Source organism: Pollicipes pollicipes, unplaced genomic scaffold (genome assembly GCF_011947565.3).
Source record: "Pollicipes pollicipes isolate AB1234 unplaced genomic scaffold, Ppol_2.1 Scaffold_4295;HRSCAF=5057_pilon_pilon_pilon, whole genome shotgun sequence".
NCBI lineage: Eukaryota > Metazoa > Arthropoda > Thecostraca > Pollicipedomorpha > Pollicipedidae > Pollicipes > Pollicipes pollicipes.
This window is the reverse complement of record NW_023596461.1, coordinates 2,657,975-2,674,918: the sequence shown is the minus strand read 5'-3', so window position 1 is coordinate 2,674,918 and position 16,944 is coordinate 2,657,975. Positions and strand designations below refer to the sequence as shown.

The 16,944-nt window shown below is 54.4% G+C and overlaps 3 protein-coding genes across 3 annotated transcripts; 2 read left to right on the top strand and 1 right to left on the bottom strand.

The window, feature by feature from the left end:
• Window positions 1-203: 203 nt before the first annotated feature.
• LOC119097117 (transmembrane protease serine 9) lies at window positions 204-5,311 on the top strand. The gene is made up of 6 exons (XM_037220164.1): window positions 204-237; window positions 600-800; window positions 1,771-1,953; window positions 3,123-3,299; window positions 3,766-3,912; window positions 4,503-5,311. The coding sequence occupies exons 2-6, from the start codon at window positions 798-800 to the stop codon at window positions 4,680-4,682; spliced, it is 690 nt and encodes a 229-aa protein (XP_037076059.1). The 5' UTR covers window positions 204-237; window positions 600-797; the 3' UTR covers window positions 4,683-5,311.
• A 460-nt stretch (window positions 5,312-5,771) lies between these two features.
• On the top strand, window positions 5,772-16,667 carry LOC119097116 (uncharacterized). The gene is made up of 8 exons (XM_037220163.1): window positions 5,772-6,064; window positions 6,996-7,150; window positions 7,399-7,621; window positions 13,854-14,022; window positions 14,816-14,955; window positions 15,275-15,385; window positions 15,864-16,032; window positions 16,460-16,667. The coding sequence occupies exons 1-8, from the start codon at window positions 6,011-6,013 to the stop codon at window positions 16,603-16,605; spliced, it is 1,167 nt and encodes a 388-aa protein (XP_037076058.1). The 5' UTR covers window positions 5,772-6,010; the 3' UTR covers window positions 16,606-16,667.
• On the bottom strand, window positions 9,644-11,557 carry LOC119097115 (tektin-2-like). Its single transcript, XM_037220162.1, has one exon. It carries the CDS (start codon window positions 11,365-11,367, stop codon window positions 9,964-9,966), a length of 1,404 nt encoding a protein of 467 aa, XP_037076057.1. The 5' UTR covers window positions 11,368-11,557; the 3' UTR covers window positions 9,644-9,963.
• Window positions 16,668-16,944: the final 277 nt, after the last annotated feature.

The following is a 16,944-nucleotide window of genomic DNA, read 5'->3' as shown; positions in this document are numbered from 1 at the left end:
TGTCACACACACACACACACAGCGCTGACAGCGAGCCGACTGCTCCGCTTCACTGCAAGATCCGGTCGCCGCCACCGCCCCTGGAGAGACCGCGGTCCCCGCGCCGCTCTGCGCCGCGCGCCGTCCGGCACGCGATGGCCGGCCGCACGCTCGTGACGCTCTGGGCGCTCGGTCGGCTGCTAGCGCGCGCCGCCGGCGGGGAGGCGGCCGAACAGCCCGCCGCCGGTCAGCTTCACAGTGAGTTGCAGCCGTGTGACGTGTCCGAACCGGCCCCCCTCTCGCTGGCTGTCCGCGGGCGGTCGACGTCCGTACCGGGACTGGCCTGTCGCGTTGCCTTGTGACGGAGTTGCTTTGTGGCGGAATGTTATCGTGTTGCGCCTTGAGTCTTGCAACGGTTCAGTTGACGCCGGCTAGTACGGCGACGAGCAGCGCTGCGTCCGATGACGGCCGTGCCATCGTCTGAATATCGGCTGTGTCATCGTCTGAATGTCGGCCGTGTCATCGTCTGGTGACAACCGTGCCATCGTCTGATGACGGCCGTGTCGTCATCTGACATGCAGTGGGCGCGGCGCGACCTCAGCAGCGCGTGCCACCGGCAGTTCTCGGTGGACGTGCGAGTGAGCGACCCGCCGAGCTGGGGCGGCCGTCCCCAGAGCAGGCTCTTCACATCGCCCGACCGCACCGTCTGGGGCCGCGCCATCCCCGGCCTGCCCCACAGAAGCCACTGCTGCGGCAAAGTCAACCACAGAACGAAAATCATCGGCGGCGGCGAAACCGGGCCCAACGCTTTCCCCTGGATGGTGAGCACACGGCGGTGTGCCGTCACGCACAGGTGACGGTGCGGAGCAGATATACGATCGTGTCATAGTGCAGCAACATGTGATTGCGGGCTGCTAGGTGTCTTCGGTATTTTCTGTTTCAGTGTTAGATGGTAGCGGGCGCCAACAATCATGTCATTTTAGCCATAGGATGAAGTGCAGAAGAAATGCGACTTTTGTTTCACAAACAGCCTACCGGTGTCGTTGTTTGATTCCGGTTCAGTTCATAGGTGTATGATTATGGATAGATGTTCACAACGGCACATTTTCATCGGCCGTTGTGGATTTCGCTGTAACCCTACAAACACAGACTTATGACCGCTTCGGGTCTTGGCGAGCTATCGTAGGTGTGCCCCATCGAGGCGTAGTGTTTGTGACATAGCTTTTCTATAGTTGGGGAATGAATGTGCAGGAGTCATGTTCTTGAGCAACAAGGTTTTGTCAGGGTTTGTCAGTTGTTCATTTGGGTTTAAGTCGTTACCCAGCACATTGCAAGTCAAAGGGGGGGGGGGAGGGGGGCGTCGTCCGAATTGTTTTACGGAGGTCGGACTCAACTGCTAAAACATAAAAACGCGTGAGGTCGCAACCAGTGCAATTTTTGTGCTGCGACTTGCTTCACTCAGTAGTTGTCGGAGGATTGTGTCGCTGCATTGATATTCTTACCTCATACTGCACTGGTTTTGTTACGGCGTGTAGGTATACGTGGTTTCAATGTAGCAATCTACTATTTTTATGAATGTGCGCATTTATGATGTAAATGTGCGTGTGTATGAATGTGTCAATGTACACCATTGCCTCACAATCATTTTCATTCACCTCAGGTATCGGCACTGCACCCTCACTCCAGGCCTAGGTACAGGCTTCTGCCGTGTTCTGTGTGTCCGCGTTGACTGCATCTAGAATGTCGGCGAGCTTTACGAGTCGATGGGTGAGTTCCGTCTTTTTCCGACAGGCGGCGCTGGTGCTGCCCGGCGAAGCACGGCCCTTCTGCGGTGGCTCTCTGATCAACGACCGCTACGTGATGACGGCGGCCCACTGCGTGGTGGGGACGCGACCTCAGGACACGCGGGTCATCCTGGGAAAGCACGAGCTGCGCCGAAACTCAAGCACCGACCTGCTGCTCGAGCTGTCCGAGGTGAGATCTCTGCCGCCGGTGCTGGGCCGTCAACACAAGGTGCCATTCTGTACAGCCTCTCGTTTGTCCTCTTCACGCACGGCCGTGTGTGTGTGCACGCCGCGGCGATGGCTGTGTGTACGGACGCGGATGCTGATGCCGGCATGAGGGTGCGGTATGTCACGGCAGACGGTCTGCCACCGACCCAGTCGGGCCCGAGCCCTTATTTGTTCAGATCAGCCCCATGCAGTCGGCGCGCCCTAAAATCCTCATTAACAACAACAGAGAGTACTCTTCGATTAGCACCGACAGGGCGGTTCAGTGTGGCCGTGTTGATAGGATTTGAGTGGCAGACGGCTTAAGGCAATATTGATGCTATGCGGCTCTAAGTTGTTTTATTACTGTTGGAACCGCCGACCGCGGTAGTCATGACGTGGGCCGCGACGCGAATTTCGACCGCAGCTGTACTGTGTGTGGACGCTCAGCTGTACTGTGTGTGAACGCTCAGCTGTACTGTATGTGGACACTCAGTTGCACTGTGTGTGGACGCTCAGCTGTACTGTGCGTGGACACTCAGCTGTACTGTGTGTGGACGCTCATCTGTACTGTGTGTGGACGCTCAGCTGTACTGTGTGTGGACGCTCAGCTATACTGTGTGTGGACGCTCAGCTGTACTGTGTGGACGCTCAGCTGTACTGTGTGTGGACGCTCAGCTGTACTGTGTGTGGACGCTCAGCTGTACTGTGTGTGGACACTCAGCTGTACTGTGTGTGGATGCTCAGCTGTACTGTGTGTGGATGCACAGCTGTACTGTGTGTGGACGCTTAGCTGTACTGTGTGTGGACACTCAGCTGTACTGTGTGTGGATGCTCATCTGTACTGTGTGTGGATGCTCAGCTGTACTGTGTGTGGACGCTCAGCTGTACTGTGTGTGGACACTCAGCTGTACTGTGTGTGGACGCTCAGTTGTGCTGTGTGTGGACACTCAGCTGTGCTGTGTGTGGACGCTCATCTGTACTGTGTGTGGATGCTCAGCTGTACTGTGTGTGGACGCTCAGCTGTGCTGTGTGTGGACACTCAGTTGTACTGTGTGTGGACGCTCAGCTGAACTGTGTGTGACTGTCTGTATGTGAGGCTGGCCAGTGGCCACCCGTCGCGTAGACTGCAGCGCCCGCGACGTCTCTCCGCAGGTGAAGACCCATCCGCTATTCAGCACGATCTTTCTGTGGTACGACTACGCGTTGCTGAAGCTGGCGACTCCGCTGGACCTGCCGATCGGAGGCAACCTGATCGCACCGGTCTGCCTGCCCTACCGGATACCCTACGTGCGAGAGCCGGCGGTGGCTGCCGGCTGGGGCACCACTGAGGTGGGGCGGCACATAGGGGTAGGCCTAGCCACGGCCGGCAGTGGGGGACGTGGGGGAAGCTCGGGAGTTGTGTTTAAGGCCTGCTTGTATGGCTGGCTCACTGTCGACTGGTCAGCCTTGATCTGTGTATCGTTTTGATAAGCCATGTCGAGTTTGATCTGTGTGTCATGAGTTTCCAGACTCGGCATGTCATGTTTGTTGTGGTATAGGACCGATTGTTATCACCCTTATCGAAAAACTAACTGACACCAGGATGCGGATCGCCGCGATGAGCTCATAGTACGCGTATTTTTCGTTCGTCGCTTTTACTGCGTGCAGAGATCTCTACTTACTGCCTCCACCTGTCGGTGACTGTCCACGTGTGGTCACCAGCGCCTGTCTCGTCTGCCGGCGCGGTCCGGGCCGCCCCCACTGGCGAGCCGTTGCCGGCGGCGAGCCGTGACCGGCGGCGCCTCGGTGTCTACAGGGCGGCCAGCAGCCGGAGCGGCTTCGCGCCGTCCGCCTGCGCACCGTCTCCAGCCTGGTGTGCGGCCTGCTGAACCCGGTGACGCTGGCGCGCACCATGCTCTGCGCCACGGGCAGACTGATAGCCGGCGGCGCCGACACATGTTCGGTGAGCGGCAGTCGGCGTTGCGGCTGCATCGCTGGCCGGTTCGCGCCTGCGTGTGCCAGGTGTGGCCCCAGCCGCGCGCCCCGCTGCCGGGCCGGTCGGCTGTTGATGCTGGCAAGCGTGGGTGCGGGGGTCTTAGATGTGGTGATTTTAGTGGCAAGAGCTTCACTGGTATTCCAGTGGCCAGTGTTGGCGGAAATAGACAGGGGTTGTGACTGTTTTGGTCCCCATCGGCGGGGTTGCAGATCCAGCACGTTGATAAAGCCAAAATAGAGCCGGGGTAAGCCACCACATCATGACGCGTTCCCGATACAACTCAGCCGTTTATATTTCTGAATAATGCATATTTTCTAGTCATTTCATAGTCACACTCCGAAGCTAGTCATTTGGCTGTTATGGGCGCAAAATGACCGCAGTAGTCGACGCGCCCTAAAACTCCAATCAACAACAACAACATCCGTTGTCGCTGCCACAGCGCCTTGTGACGTACAGTTGTTGGTGCACCGGCCCCCCGACGGCGGCCGCGCGCTCCCACCGGGCCGCTCCGTTGGCCACCGGCAGCCCCGTGACACACGTGGTCGACCGTGCCGCAGGGCGACTCGGGCGGACCGCTGACGGTGCGCGCGCGCTGGCAGCCGGGTCGACGCATGCTGCTCGGCCTCACCAGCTGGGGCATCGGCTGCGCGCTGCCGCTGGCGCCCGGCGTCTACGCCAAGGTGCCGGCCGCGCTCGACTGGATCGTCAGGAACACACCGGACGCCCGCTACTGCTGACCGGAGGCCACGCGGCGGCCGGAGCGGCGCGAGGCCGCTGGGCCGGCTGCTGGTGGAGGTGGAGCGCCGCTGGTGGCCCGTGAACGAATGCCAGACGCGGCGCGCTGTGAATCCGGCGGAGGGATCAGGGCGTTGACGCAGTGGAGTCGCGCAGCAGGGCGTGTTCAGGACAGGTTCAGGGAAGGTGGTGTTGGCACCTGTGGCGTGGCGTTTTATGTTACTTTGATGCTTTTGATTTTAAATGTTGTTAAACTTGGTGGGTGTGAGGGTCGAAATCCACCAATCGCCTTCTTGATTTGCGGTGAGTGTAGACGTCTGTTCACGTGGAACCGAACTGCTTGTCAGGTATTATTGTTGTTCATGTGAGAACAGTGCAGGTCTGTTGCGATCAATAAAAAACTCAGAGAAAGCGTTGTCTGATGGCACGTTAGACCATATCAAATTTGATGCGCGCGAAATGAGTGATGACACTAACGATATGACATCGGGGTGGTGTTTCCGCCATAATTGATGCAAAATGCTCTGCAATGATAGTGCTCTTTCCAAACAGCTACTGCTTCAAGGTGATCCTGAGATAGACATAATCGTCAATAAGCCGTCTCAGTGACAGCGCAATAGAATTGAGGGCGTACGCGCGCGGTCCGATGTGTGGTCAGCACACAACTCTGCCGCCGCATTTCCCGGAACTGAGCGACGGATGGCGCTTCTATGCGTCACGCACAATAATTTGAGACAGCGAGTGCTTGAGACAGCAAGAAAAGGTGAGAAAGAAACGGAGAGTCTCGCTAAATGATGGCGCAGAGGACGTGGGAGAGAGGAGTCAAGCTGGTTTTGAAAAGGTTTGCGTCCCCGAGATGGCCAACCAGCCAGCGAGAGAGCAGAGACCACAAATTGCCCAGTGGGTGTGAGATGATGAAAGGCTCCAGGAATATACGAACAGCGTCGTGCATCATCTGCCAGGCGCAACATGAGGAAGTCGTCTTCAGGTCGCGTATTTAAAAAACAACTTGGCTTTGTCGCTGTTAATGGCGCAACAGAGACAACCTTGGTCGGTTTCCTGGTCCATTCACGCAGTAATTGCGACTAATGTCTTCTATGGGGAAGGAAAGGCTGGTGTTGGTCTTAAATAACTTTGTGCTCAGTCGTCATTCAGCACAATCTAGTATGCATACCGTAAAAGATATTGTGCATTACATTGGCCAACTTTGATTGTCTTGACTGAACTGACCATGATCCTGAGTCACACACCGCTGGAACTGTTTGGACTTTGATGTTTTGATTTACAATCTGACTAAAAAATATGGTTCTTTTCAATTTATGTTCATATCATGCTGCCTTGGTTTCATTTAACCTCTACAAGGATTCAAACAGGAAATAAGTTAGTAAGTGTCATGTGTCATGCCCAGGGCCATTACACAGGAAAATGGTTTGTTGGCAGTGGCCAAGCACGTCGTGCTATCAAAGACAACTAGGTTTCCAAGTGTTCCTTTTTTGAATGTGTTGGAATAAAGTTATGTTTAGTTGACCAGGCATGGTTCAAATTCCAGGTAATCTGTCAAACCATTTAAACAACAATTATGAGTCAGTTGAAAGATAGGAAGATATTTGAGAAAATAAAAGCTGGAATGAATAAGATTTCCTTGCATTTCATCTGGTGGGATGGTTTTTGAATGCCATTTGGGCGAAATGGTTGTTTGAAATGGCCATGTGGAGACTTGATCACAAAGTTTTCTGATTGTAGTCAGCAGGTGGCACCAGCAGGCTGCAAGGGTAGCTCCCAGTGTGTTGGCTATTGAATGCCCTAACATCCATTTAATTGGAAAGACCATGAACAGCTTATTTATTGAGCTGTTATGTGATATATTGTTGCAAGCTTGTGTTTGTGGGTTATTAGCTTAGATGTTACCACCAAAGATGTCAAGGGAGCACAGACATTGTAAGTCAACAACACAGTGAATCAGAACCTGTTCTTATTCACTCTGCAGCACCCTCAAATTGTGCATGGTATGGAACTAGGTATCTGATAACTGTGTCCCTGCTGGTGACTCACTAGTACCTACCAAAACCTCCCTGTGCCACCACCATGATAAAGGCTGCCACACTCAAAACCACTCTGGCATCTGTCACCTTGGGATGTTCTCAAATATATTGCTTATGATCAATGTTGTCCACTGTCACATGCCATGTGCTGCTTGGGGCAAACCAGCCTGGGTGCAGATGTACCATAGCTTCAAGAGGTTACCATGTAGCAGCACGTGCTCAAAGCACGCAAGTGATGTTTGCGTCTGGAATTAATGTGCCATTTTCTTCCAGCCATTCATGATGAGCCTTATTCGTGTAATGCCAGCCATGTTCTGGCGTGGTATCAGCACATCTGGTAGCTTGGGCAACATCAAAGCAATAGTGTCAGCGAGGCAACAAGCCAAGATGATGAACAAGTTTTTGGCTGCAGCTAAGAAAAAGGAAAGGTGAGTCTTAAGGAAGTCCTCAAAGCTTCTCTTTGACAATCATGAGGCTTTTTGATCTGTGTTTAATTGTTCTAAGCTTACTATCAAGATTTTTTGACAAGCATACAGAGTAGGTCAGCATAGTCAGCACTTCACTCAGGCCCACTCAAACACTGAACCGTCAGCAATAGGCGCGCCCAGGCCCTGTGCAGACCCCGGGGACTGTGACCACCAGTGGCCCTCATTCCGGCCTGCCCGTCTGTCCGCAGGCAGCTGCTGACGCCACTGTCCGTGGACGGCTCGGAGGGCGCCGAGGCGGACGCTGGCGTTGGCGCCGGCAGCGTGCGCGTGCGGCCGCTGCGCGCCGCCAGCGCCAAGCACCGGCACCGTCTGGAGGCGCTGAGTGCCATCTACCTGGCGCGCGTCACCGAGCTGCTGAGCACGGGAGAAGTGCTGCCCGGCCTGCTGGACGACGGTGTCCTCATCAGCAAGGTGAGCTCGGTGACGTCACCCCGGAAGCAGGTGATTGCTGGCGTGGTGACAATGTTGGATTATGGCATCGCCACCAGCAAGCTGAGTTAACCTGCCGAACCTCCCCGATACCGATAACCGAAAAGCCGAGTGTTCTACGCTTTTGCGTGCCACGCCACGTTGAAAAATTTTCAGCTGATTTTTCTTTTTTGGGGGGAGGGGCTTGTAAGTTGACGTGATTATGCCATAGCTCGGACCGTTTCGCTGGTGGGGTCAGCATTCAGACCGCAAGCTTTTCTAACCGACGCGGACTGCCATCCCAATGCTACGCGGACAGATCATTAATGCTGCAAAGTTGATCGGAAATGCTTCGCGTCAAATGGGAACACAAAACATTCGAAGCTGCGATGGTTGGATCGTTCAACTAGCTGTGCTAGATGGCTTGTAACCTTCGCCCAACGACAGGGGGCTTAAAGGAGGCTTTATCCGGAATATCTTCCGGACAGCTTTAAGGACGACGATTAACTTTCGAGTCGCTAAGTTAGCGTCATACTGAAATATGTGGAAATCTAAAGACCCTCAACTAGATGGCTTGTGATCTATGACACCTTTTTCAAGGTAATGTCGCCGAATTGTGCTCGCAAATGACAAAAACCGTAAATGATCGCAGCAAATGTACACTAAACTGTTTTGTAGGCTAATTATCTTATTTTTTGTTATCCTTAAGTGCATGTTCTGGTGACTAGCAGTCAGACCGTCCACGGCGAGCTAGGTCAGACATCGACTTTTGTGATCAAACTTGTCTGTCGCCTTTCCAGCATTGTTGTACGGAACTTACAATCCTCCACAAATCGTTGCGTAAGACTATAGACGATGAGGCAGATAAACGGAGTGACCCAGGCTTAACACAGGAATGTGGAAATAAACGATGATTTTGTTTTACTTGCGATTTCGAAGCATCGATTTTGAAGTGTAATTTCTTGGCATCAGGAGACGTTTTGGTGGACAATGCTTTCAATGGTGGACAGGGAACAGCAGAAGGGGGTGCGTATCTGGTCGGCTCGTCCCTAGCTCTGCTTTAAATCACTTACCAACTGAACTGAATTTTCAAACGAGGGAAGTGAACAGCCCAGGACTTCTGGTCTGATTTCAGGACTAAACCTGATATTGACCCGCAGGCCGTAAATCTAAAGGATGACCAAAAGAGATAGATATATCAAGTCAAATGGAAGATGTCTATGAACTGCTGACCCGAAGGTCGTAGACCCCCATAATCCGTCCCTCTTATCCTCTATCTCGCTTCATCCTGCATCCTCGCGACACCGCTTGTCCGGGGCAGGCTGCGTGCGTCAGCCACGAGTGGGCCGAGAGCCCCGTGGGAAGGGGGGCCCCGACCGGCTATCCAGCGCGCATGCGCGGGTTAAAGGCCGACGGTTGGCCCCCCAGGCGTATGCGAGTCTGCTCCACCCGTAACCATTTTCCTTCATCCCATAGCCCTCAAGTGATCATTTCTGGTCGAAAGGGCTCTAATCCCCCAAAAAAGAACAATAAAAGGCCGTAGCCCCAAAGAATGGCCTCAAGAGGTGGATATATACGCAAGGCAAGTGGAAGATGGCGATACAGACGTACATACCTTGTGCATGCTTTAAACTCATGGTGGTACACATTTTGTGGAATTTTTCTTCGGTGTGAGCTCTTCGTGTCGTGTGACCGCTGAACATCTAATGCCTACTACACAGAAAGGAATATATCAGTTAAGAAGAAATTGTGTCAAACTCGTGGATAGAACTGAGACACCGAAGCTCTGCTCCACCGTCGCACACACCCCCCAGGTGACTCGCAATGGTACATTTTAATATATACGCTGCGCCAGCATGTTGGCGTGATCCTTTTCACTGGTTGTAAGAGGCTGCAGAGGTTTCACTGTTGTAAGAGGTTCTCTCATGCCACGTATTGCCAGAGTTCTGAATTCTGATTTCTGAATCGCTTCTGGATCATCGTTCTGAATTTGAAATGACAGGTAGGTTTTGTTGGCGAGAATGTATGTCCATGCTCAGGATGCATTTTGAAATAATCGCTTTCTTATAAGTGTGGTGTTGGAAGCGTCGGCAATGCCTCTACTCAGCTATTCTTTGTCTTTTGTTGTTGTATTGATTTGTAAGGCAGAGCACTTGGCGACAGACTCGGACCAAAACGGTACCAACTGGCGTATTTCCGAGAAGAAAAAAAAACGTTCGACAACGGATACTTTACCAGCCAAAATCCACACCCTGCGTCGGCCGGCGACACTGCTCGGTGACCTTGCGCAGTGACTCCTTGCACGGCGACCTTGCGCCGTGACCTCTCGCCGCGGCCGGGGGCGCTCAGCAGCCGAGCACGCGGTCGTTGTGGCAGGGCCGGCGGTAGTTGTTGCCCGAGCAGCCGGCTGTGTACGAGCAGTCCTGCTCGGTCTGGTAGCCGGGCAGCAGCTCCGGCCGCGGTAGGTAGTGCACGCCGCGCTCGCAGATGGTGCGCTCCGGCCGCAGCAGCAGCACCTTGTCCAGGTAGTTCCGGTCCTTGGGCGGCGCCGGCGGCCGTGTCCGGCCGTGCGTCTCCAGGCTGAGCCGGTCCAGCCGGATCGAGTTGGCCTTGACCGAGATGTCCTCGTTGACGCGCGCCAGCTGGCGGCGGAGCCGGTCCAGCGCGTCCCAGAGCTGCTGCAGCCGCGCCTGAAGCAGCTCCTGCGTGGCCTGTATGCTGAGGCGCTCCTCGCGCAGGCCGTGCCAGGGCGGGTCGTACGCCAGCTCCATGTTCGGCCGGTCCATGCGGTACTCGAGCCGCGTCTCGGCCAGCTTGCGGTAGGGGTCCTTGTCGCGGATGGCCGCCTCCAGGCGACGGATGTCCTCCTCGACGGTGGCCATCTCCTGCTCCAGCTTGGTGCGCTGCCAGACGAGGTCGTCGTGCGTCTGGTGCATCTCGTGCAGGCGCTGGCGCAGCGCGAACTGCACGGCCGTGTGGTGGGCGTCCAGCCGGTTGCGGCCCTGCGCGAGCGTCGCCATGATAGCATCCCGCAGCTTACGCGACTGGCACATCTGGTAGTCGGCGCGCTCCTTATTGTGCCGCGAGTTGTCCTGCCACTGTTGTACGGAGATCGTGTCCTTGGGCATGCGCATGCAGTGCGGCTTGAAGCTGATGTTGGGGCTCTGCGGCGTCATCGAGAGGCACAAGCCGTCGATGTCCAGCGCCTTGTACTTGTCGGTGATGTCGTTCTGCAGCTTCTGACGCGCCTCTGTGAGGCGACTCAGCTGCTCAAAGGCCTGGTTGCAGCGCTCCTGAAGTTCACTGCGGTAGTCTTTGATCACCTGAATCTCCTCGTTGAGCTGAATTTCCACTTCATCCTTGACAATGTCGACTGTTCGCCGGCCTTCCCGTAACGCCAACGTCTCCAGGCCCGTCTCTAAATCAAAGTGACGTTGTTCCAGCTCATCTTCGGCTGCCGTTTTTGCATTTGAGAGGGCTTTGATCTCGGCATCCGTCTCGGCTAACGTTCGCTCCAGCACGAGTTTCCATCCCTCCACATCGCGAATGCGGTCGCAGAGTCGGTTGTTCGTGTCGTGATAGTCCCATTTTGTTTTAATCTCCGCCTCGTTTAAAGTTTGGCTTGTTCCCTGTCTGGTGTCGTGACTTACTGTTAGCTCTCGATTGCTGGTGTCCGCTACACTGCAGTTGTGACGGAACCAGTCGGGAACTTGATATCTTGCCGAAGGCTTGTAGATGATAGCGGACATTATCGGATTTTGTTATCGCTTTCTAATCTTTAGGCTCCACTGAATTTTTTCGGGAATTTTCCTCACTCTTGCATGTACAAAGCATGCGTGCTTACGATAGCAGCTGCATCAGATGCATTATATATTCATTTCACCACCCTTAAATACCCCAAACGATGCTTTGAGGTTGAGTTGAAAATGTGAGTTCCTATCAGATTGATCAAATAGAATTTACGTTTTCGTCAAATGAGCTAGCCGTTTTTTTTTCTGTACTGCGCGAGCTGTTGTGATATATGCTGCTAGCTGTAAGGAATTTGTTTTTTATACATGACATTAGGATTAATGATTCTCAAGTTCTTGGGCTAATAGTCTTGAGTATGCCAGGAAGGCGGTGGTTAAACAACGCTGCAGTGCTAAACAACGATTATATTGGCGGTACTCTATATTTCGAGCTGTGCTCATCCTCAAGGATGAGCTCAGCTCGAAAGACTGAGTGCCGTCATTAAAATCGTTATTTATCACTGCAGTGTCGTTAAGTTAACACTTCCTGGTAATGGAAGGTCGTTTGTTCAACATAAGAACTTTTAATCAGTTTTCTTTCTTATATCAAGTGTATGGAAATTTCTCAGTTTTTTAGCCCCCTCATAAATCATACATGACAGATCAGCTCAAGATACACGTAGAAGCGTAGGAATATAATTATCACACACCCAAGACCGCATACCTACGTCTTCAAGCATGTGTTTACCTAAGCAGAGCAGTGAGGGGGCAGAACAAGGAAAAACAACCAAAACGGACGTAGAGACATCACGATAAGGATTTGAACCGGGCGCAGCCTTCTTTTGTCAAACTAGGAAAAAACTATATCGACGAATCAGCGCGTCGGCCACACGAACAGCACGCGAGCATTCGGAGCGAGCAACGCGGCAGCAGCCCAGCATCGAACTGGTTCGGGGACATGTCGCCCAACACATTCCAGTGGATGGTTTGCCGCTAGGTACCAAAGGCCTCGCATGTATCCTTCATGCGAGCATACCGTGACTATGACGTCGCTCATTTGTTGAAAGATGGAGTTACGCCATACACTTCATTTCTTTTCAATCTACAGTCAGGCTTCGTGTAAACTGTGCCTTAACTCTGGCGCTCCTGGGGTTGAGTGCCGAACACACTCTACCGTGGGGTTCTTCTGCTCCTGTCTATCTCCGTGACAAGTCACCTGATTTGAACGAATCACGCGCCAGTCGGAAGGTCTTCGGGAGGTTGTAAAGCACGTGCACCAGTTACATTACTTACATACATACATCAACAATCCACTCAAACAGAATCACGGTGGCCATTTCCTGCAAAAGAACTCTGCAGAACCTGGTAAATATACTGTGTGAGTGATATTCCATGGTACGTAAAGGTCAGTCAGGTCATGGAAGGTCAACATATGGCAATCGATTGCAGTCATATAGCACGTGTGTCCCGGCTATTGATTGCAGCACAACATAGTGTAAGTGCCTTTCAGTACGCATTCTGGTGCTTGGGATTCAAAGCTTGGCTCCAGCCGAGCGGCAGCCACAAACCACACCGGAATGTTGACCTTTGGAAGCATAAAACTCAGCAACGAACCAATTTAACGACTTCAGAATTCCGATGTGTGCATGAAGCTCATCTGCATTATATAGGCCCCTGTTTTTTTCTTCTCAAATTTGAGGAAAAATCGAAACTGCATAAAGTTGAATGCATGTATGGTTTTGAAAACATGTGTTTAGGAAATTGCTTGTTCAAAGATGAGTCCTGCGGATAATGTAACTTACCATTTAGTTTGTAAATGATTTCGGGTCACAACCAGTCTGGAATGGTTGTGGAAGAGGCCGGTGAAAGTTTCGTGTGGGCGTCGTTATTTCTTTTTGGGATGCATACAATTTGCTGGGGGAACAGATTCTCCTCACCCCGCGGGTCACGGCTTGTGGGACACCCCTAACAAGCTCGTTAGACCACACAAACACCGAATGTAAGACACTTCGTGGGCTGGGAATGGGGAAGTGCTAGCCGAAGCGCTTCAAACAGACATCACCATCGTTCGTAGCCTTCGCTATAACTAATTGTGGTACTAGTTGCGTGTGCGGAACTTCCAAGATGTACATGCCGGTACGTATATCCTGCCAGCATACTGAGCATTTAACTCAGCTTGCGCTTACACTGATGGCAGGGAATAGGAGGAAACACCATTTTTAAATTGATGAAGAACTGTGGTCCGCCTCTCTTCAGCATTTGTGATGATGCTTTATATGGCTTCCCAGATGATTATGATATTTTCATTATGGCTGAATTAATATTCTGACGCGACAATATTGTGACCGTACGGCATGCTGGTTGCATCAGTTCAGTCTAAAGCCTTTGCTTGCCTCGACATGCTACAGGAACGCCCTCTTACCCCTCCCCCCCCCCCTTTCGCATACACTTCTTGCCATGCCCCGCGCCTCCGCCGCCGGCCGACAGCCCACCCCGCTTCACCGCAGGTGCAGCTGTCTGGCAACATGCGGCTGGTGTACGTGTTCTGGACGGCGCCGGCCAGCGCGGACGAGCGAGCCCTGGCCGAACGGCTGGAGGCCTCCTCCCGAGACGTGCGGGACGCGCTCACCCAGCAGCGCGTCACCGGCCACGTGCCTGGCGTCAAGTTCGTGCGCGGTAGGTGGACAACTTCTCGCGGTGCAAGGTCGGCTAGCTGGTCTGTCCGGACTGCCCGGGCTGTGTGGAAACACTGCTATCTGGCTGCACTGTTTGAGCCATCTGCGGGCACGGGCTATGTCGTTGAGGATGCTGGAGCCGTCGAGGCATTGCTAGTTGTAGCTGCTTACCTGCTGCCTCATATCCCGGACATGCGCTCTCTCATGACTTTCAGCTCGGGCATGCCCTACATTGAGAGCTGTCGGGTGTGCGGACACATCTAGCAATTATATTGTTTTCCGTTCATGATGTAAACAGAGCAGTGACGATGTGTTGAGGGAGTGGAGTGCTGAGTGACCATGTTGTTTGAGGGACTTATTTCAGCGTTCCTGGGCTGCAGTTTCTGCGTTGGCTGCGCGATCACCCGTAGTCCGGTGCCTCGCCAATGTGTGTTCGGTATTCCTCTGCTGTTCGTGCCTGACCCGCGCCCTAGACTTGGTCCCACGGCACCATTGCCGGAGCTGACCTGTGGCCCACACTCGGGTCTCGTGGCACTGCCGTCAGGACGTCGAGACGGACTCGCTGTTGGGCCGCGCTCGGGCTTCGCACTCCATCTTGCGGTGTTTCGGTTGGGCCGCGCTCGGGTTTCGAACTTCATCTTGCGGTGTTTCGGTTGGGCCGCGCTCGAGCTTCGCACTTCATCTTGCGGTGTTTCGGTTGGGCCGCGCTCGGGCTTCGAACTTCATCTTGCGGTGTTTCGGTTGGGCTGTGCTCGGGCTTCGCGCTCGGTCTCACGCCGCCTCTGGCCGGCCAGACTCTGACAACACGGCGCTGCTGGAGGTGGAGCGGCAGTTGGCACTGGCTGACTTTGGACCGGACTTCGTGCCGACCGACCCGACCCACTTCGTCAAACGCCAGGGCGTGCTGGGCCGACCACTGTCCACCAGCCATACGGTGAGGGCTGATACACTGGCCATTCAGCGCTATCGATACGGTGAAGGCTGTTAGTTACACTGGCCAATCACCGCCAGAAATACGGTGACATGGTGATGCGTTTCACTGATCGGTGACGAGGATGAATGTCCATTGATCAAGCACCGCTAATGGTTCCGCTAGTTTTGTTTCACTGGTCAGATGTCCGTAAGTCTTGTTCATTTAGGTTGTGCAGCAGCAGAATACATGTCACAAATGTTGGCGTGGAAAGAAACGGACGTCGGCGAAAGGATGCCACTGTCGCGTCACGTGACCGGCAGAGCCGGCGTCTGCCCCGCAGGCGGACCTGCTGAGCGGGAACCGCGCGCCCGCAGCCGGGCCGGGTGAGCCGGAGCCGCCCGAGATGCCGCACTCGACGGGCGGTCTGAACCACGCCGCCATCCTGGCAGAGGTGGGGCCCGCGGCAGAGCGGCGCGGACGACACCGCGCTGCTCTGTCCTGGCAGGGAGGAAGGATGTACGTGCGAGACCCACCTCCTGGTGTGCGGCACTGAGTGGGACGGCTTTGTCCGTTTGGTGTTGGCGTGACAGACCTGGTCAGTGTGCGTGCTGTTTCCGTGCCCAAATGGACAGGTTCGTATTCGTCGTATTCGTAGCCGGTACGTAGCGTGTACCGCGATGAACCAGATGTTTAGCAAAGGTCACATATTTGTCCAGTTAGTCTTTCCCTCTGTCAGCCATGCGTTCGCTTGAAAAAGTTCATGCGGCTTACGCTGGCTGTCGTTACTTGAGGACGCCGCCACTCGCCTGCAGGAACGCACAGCCTGTTAGTGATCGAGGCTGCTGCGTCTCCGCCGCGCCGCACCGCCACCGCCCAGCGCCGCTCTTCTCTGCCCGCCCGTGTCCTGACCGCTGTCCGGTGCGTGGCAGGTCCAGCGGCGCATCCAGCGGTCGACGGCGCCGCACCGCCAGGTCGCCGTGTACCCGGAGGCGGTGACGCCGGCGCCGCCACCGGCGCCCGGCAGCGAGCTCGACGAGCAGGCCTCGTTCGCCCGCTTCACCCGACAGCAAAAGTGGGCGCGGTTGCGCCGGGGCAGAGGTGAGGGCCGGAGCGCTGGGACGCGGCGAGGCGCGAGGCGAGAGGTAGGCGTCAGGCTGCGCCGGGGCAGAGGCGAGGGTCGGAGCGCTGGGACGCGGCGTGGCGCGAGGCGAGAGGTAGGCGTCGGGCTGCGCCGCAGGGAGTGTGAAGATGTGACCGCAGAAGGCTGTGGAGCGGTGATTTTGTTGTGTTCTGTGGATGTCTTCGTGGGGGGATCTTTGCAGGCCCAAGTTTGGTGACCAGCTTGTGGTTGAGACCAATTCGTTGGTTGGCTGGATTGACAGTGAAGAGAAAACTGGTGGGGGGATAAGTTTGACACGCTTTCCCGATGTGTAGCGGACTTCAAAAAGTTGGTGCCTGTGTGGTCGAATAGTAAAACGTCTATGCGTAAAGCCAAAGATTGAACGACGTGTTCTACACTTTCCAGTCAAGAAATCTGTCAGCGTGGATGAATGGGCGTTCTTAAATAGACAAGATGGTGAAGAGGACGTCGATGCAGAAGATCCAGCCGAGATGCTCCCGGAGGACCGAGAGGACATGGACCTCACGGGTGAACAGCCCACCCGCTGGTAGAACCCTGCCAGCATGTATGCGATGAACGCCGTTTTGTTACAATACACATAACCGTACACTGAGCTCTCCGTTTCCCCTGACCTCCAGAACTCACGCATCTGTGTAGGCGTACGACGCCGTCACTAAATTCCGAAGCACTCGCTGTCCGGGGTGTCAGGCGTGTTTCGCTCGGCTCGGCTAAGCCGCAGCAACTTGGTGCTAAGCCCAGACATCCGGCATCATAAAGGCAATGAAGAACTAAGGGCCGGACACGGCATGGCCTTCAAGCCATCTCCAGACCTTGCTGGAATCGTTCAGTGCGGCGGTTGTAGCAATGAGTGCTAGCTGCACGAACATCGT

Bases quoted from the DNA above. Each gene is read 5' to 3' on its own strand.
- LOC119097117 (XM_037220164.1), top strand. The intron at 1,954-3,122 runs GTGAGATCTCTG...GTCTCTCCGCAG, and splicing joins TGCTGCTCGAGCTGTCCGAG to GTGAAGACCCATCCGCTATT. The intron at 3,300-3,765 runs GTGGGGCGGCAC...CGGTGTCTACAG, and splicing joins CCGGCTGGGGCACCACTGAG to GGCGGCCAGCAGCCGGAGCG.
- LOC119097116 (XM_037220163.1), top strand. From the start codon at position 6,011: ATGCTGCCTTGGTTTCATTTAACCTCTACAAGGATTCAAACAGGAAAT. The intron at 14,023-14,815 runs GTAGGTGGACAA...CTGGCCGGCCAG, and splicing joins TGGCGTCAAGTTCGTGCGCG to ACTCTGACAACACGGCGCTG. The intron at 16,033-16,459 runs GTGAGGGCCGGA...TACACTTTCCAG, and splicing joins GCGGTTGCGCCGGGGCAGAG to TCAAGAAATCTGTCAGCGTG.
- LOC119097115 (XM_037220162.1), bottom strand. From the start codon at position 11,367: ATGTCCGCTATCATCTACAAGCCTTCGGCAAGATATCAAGTTCCCGAC.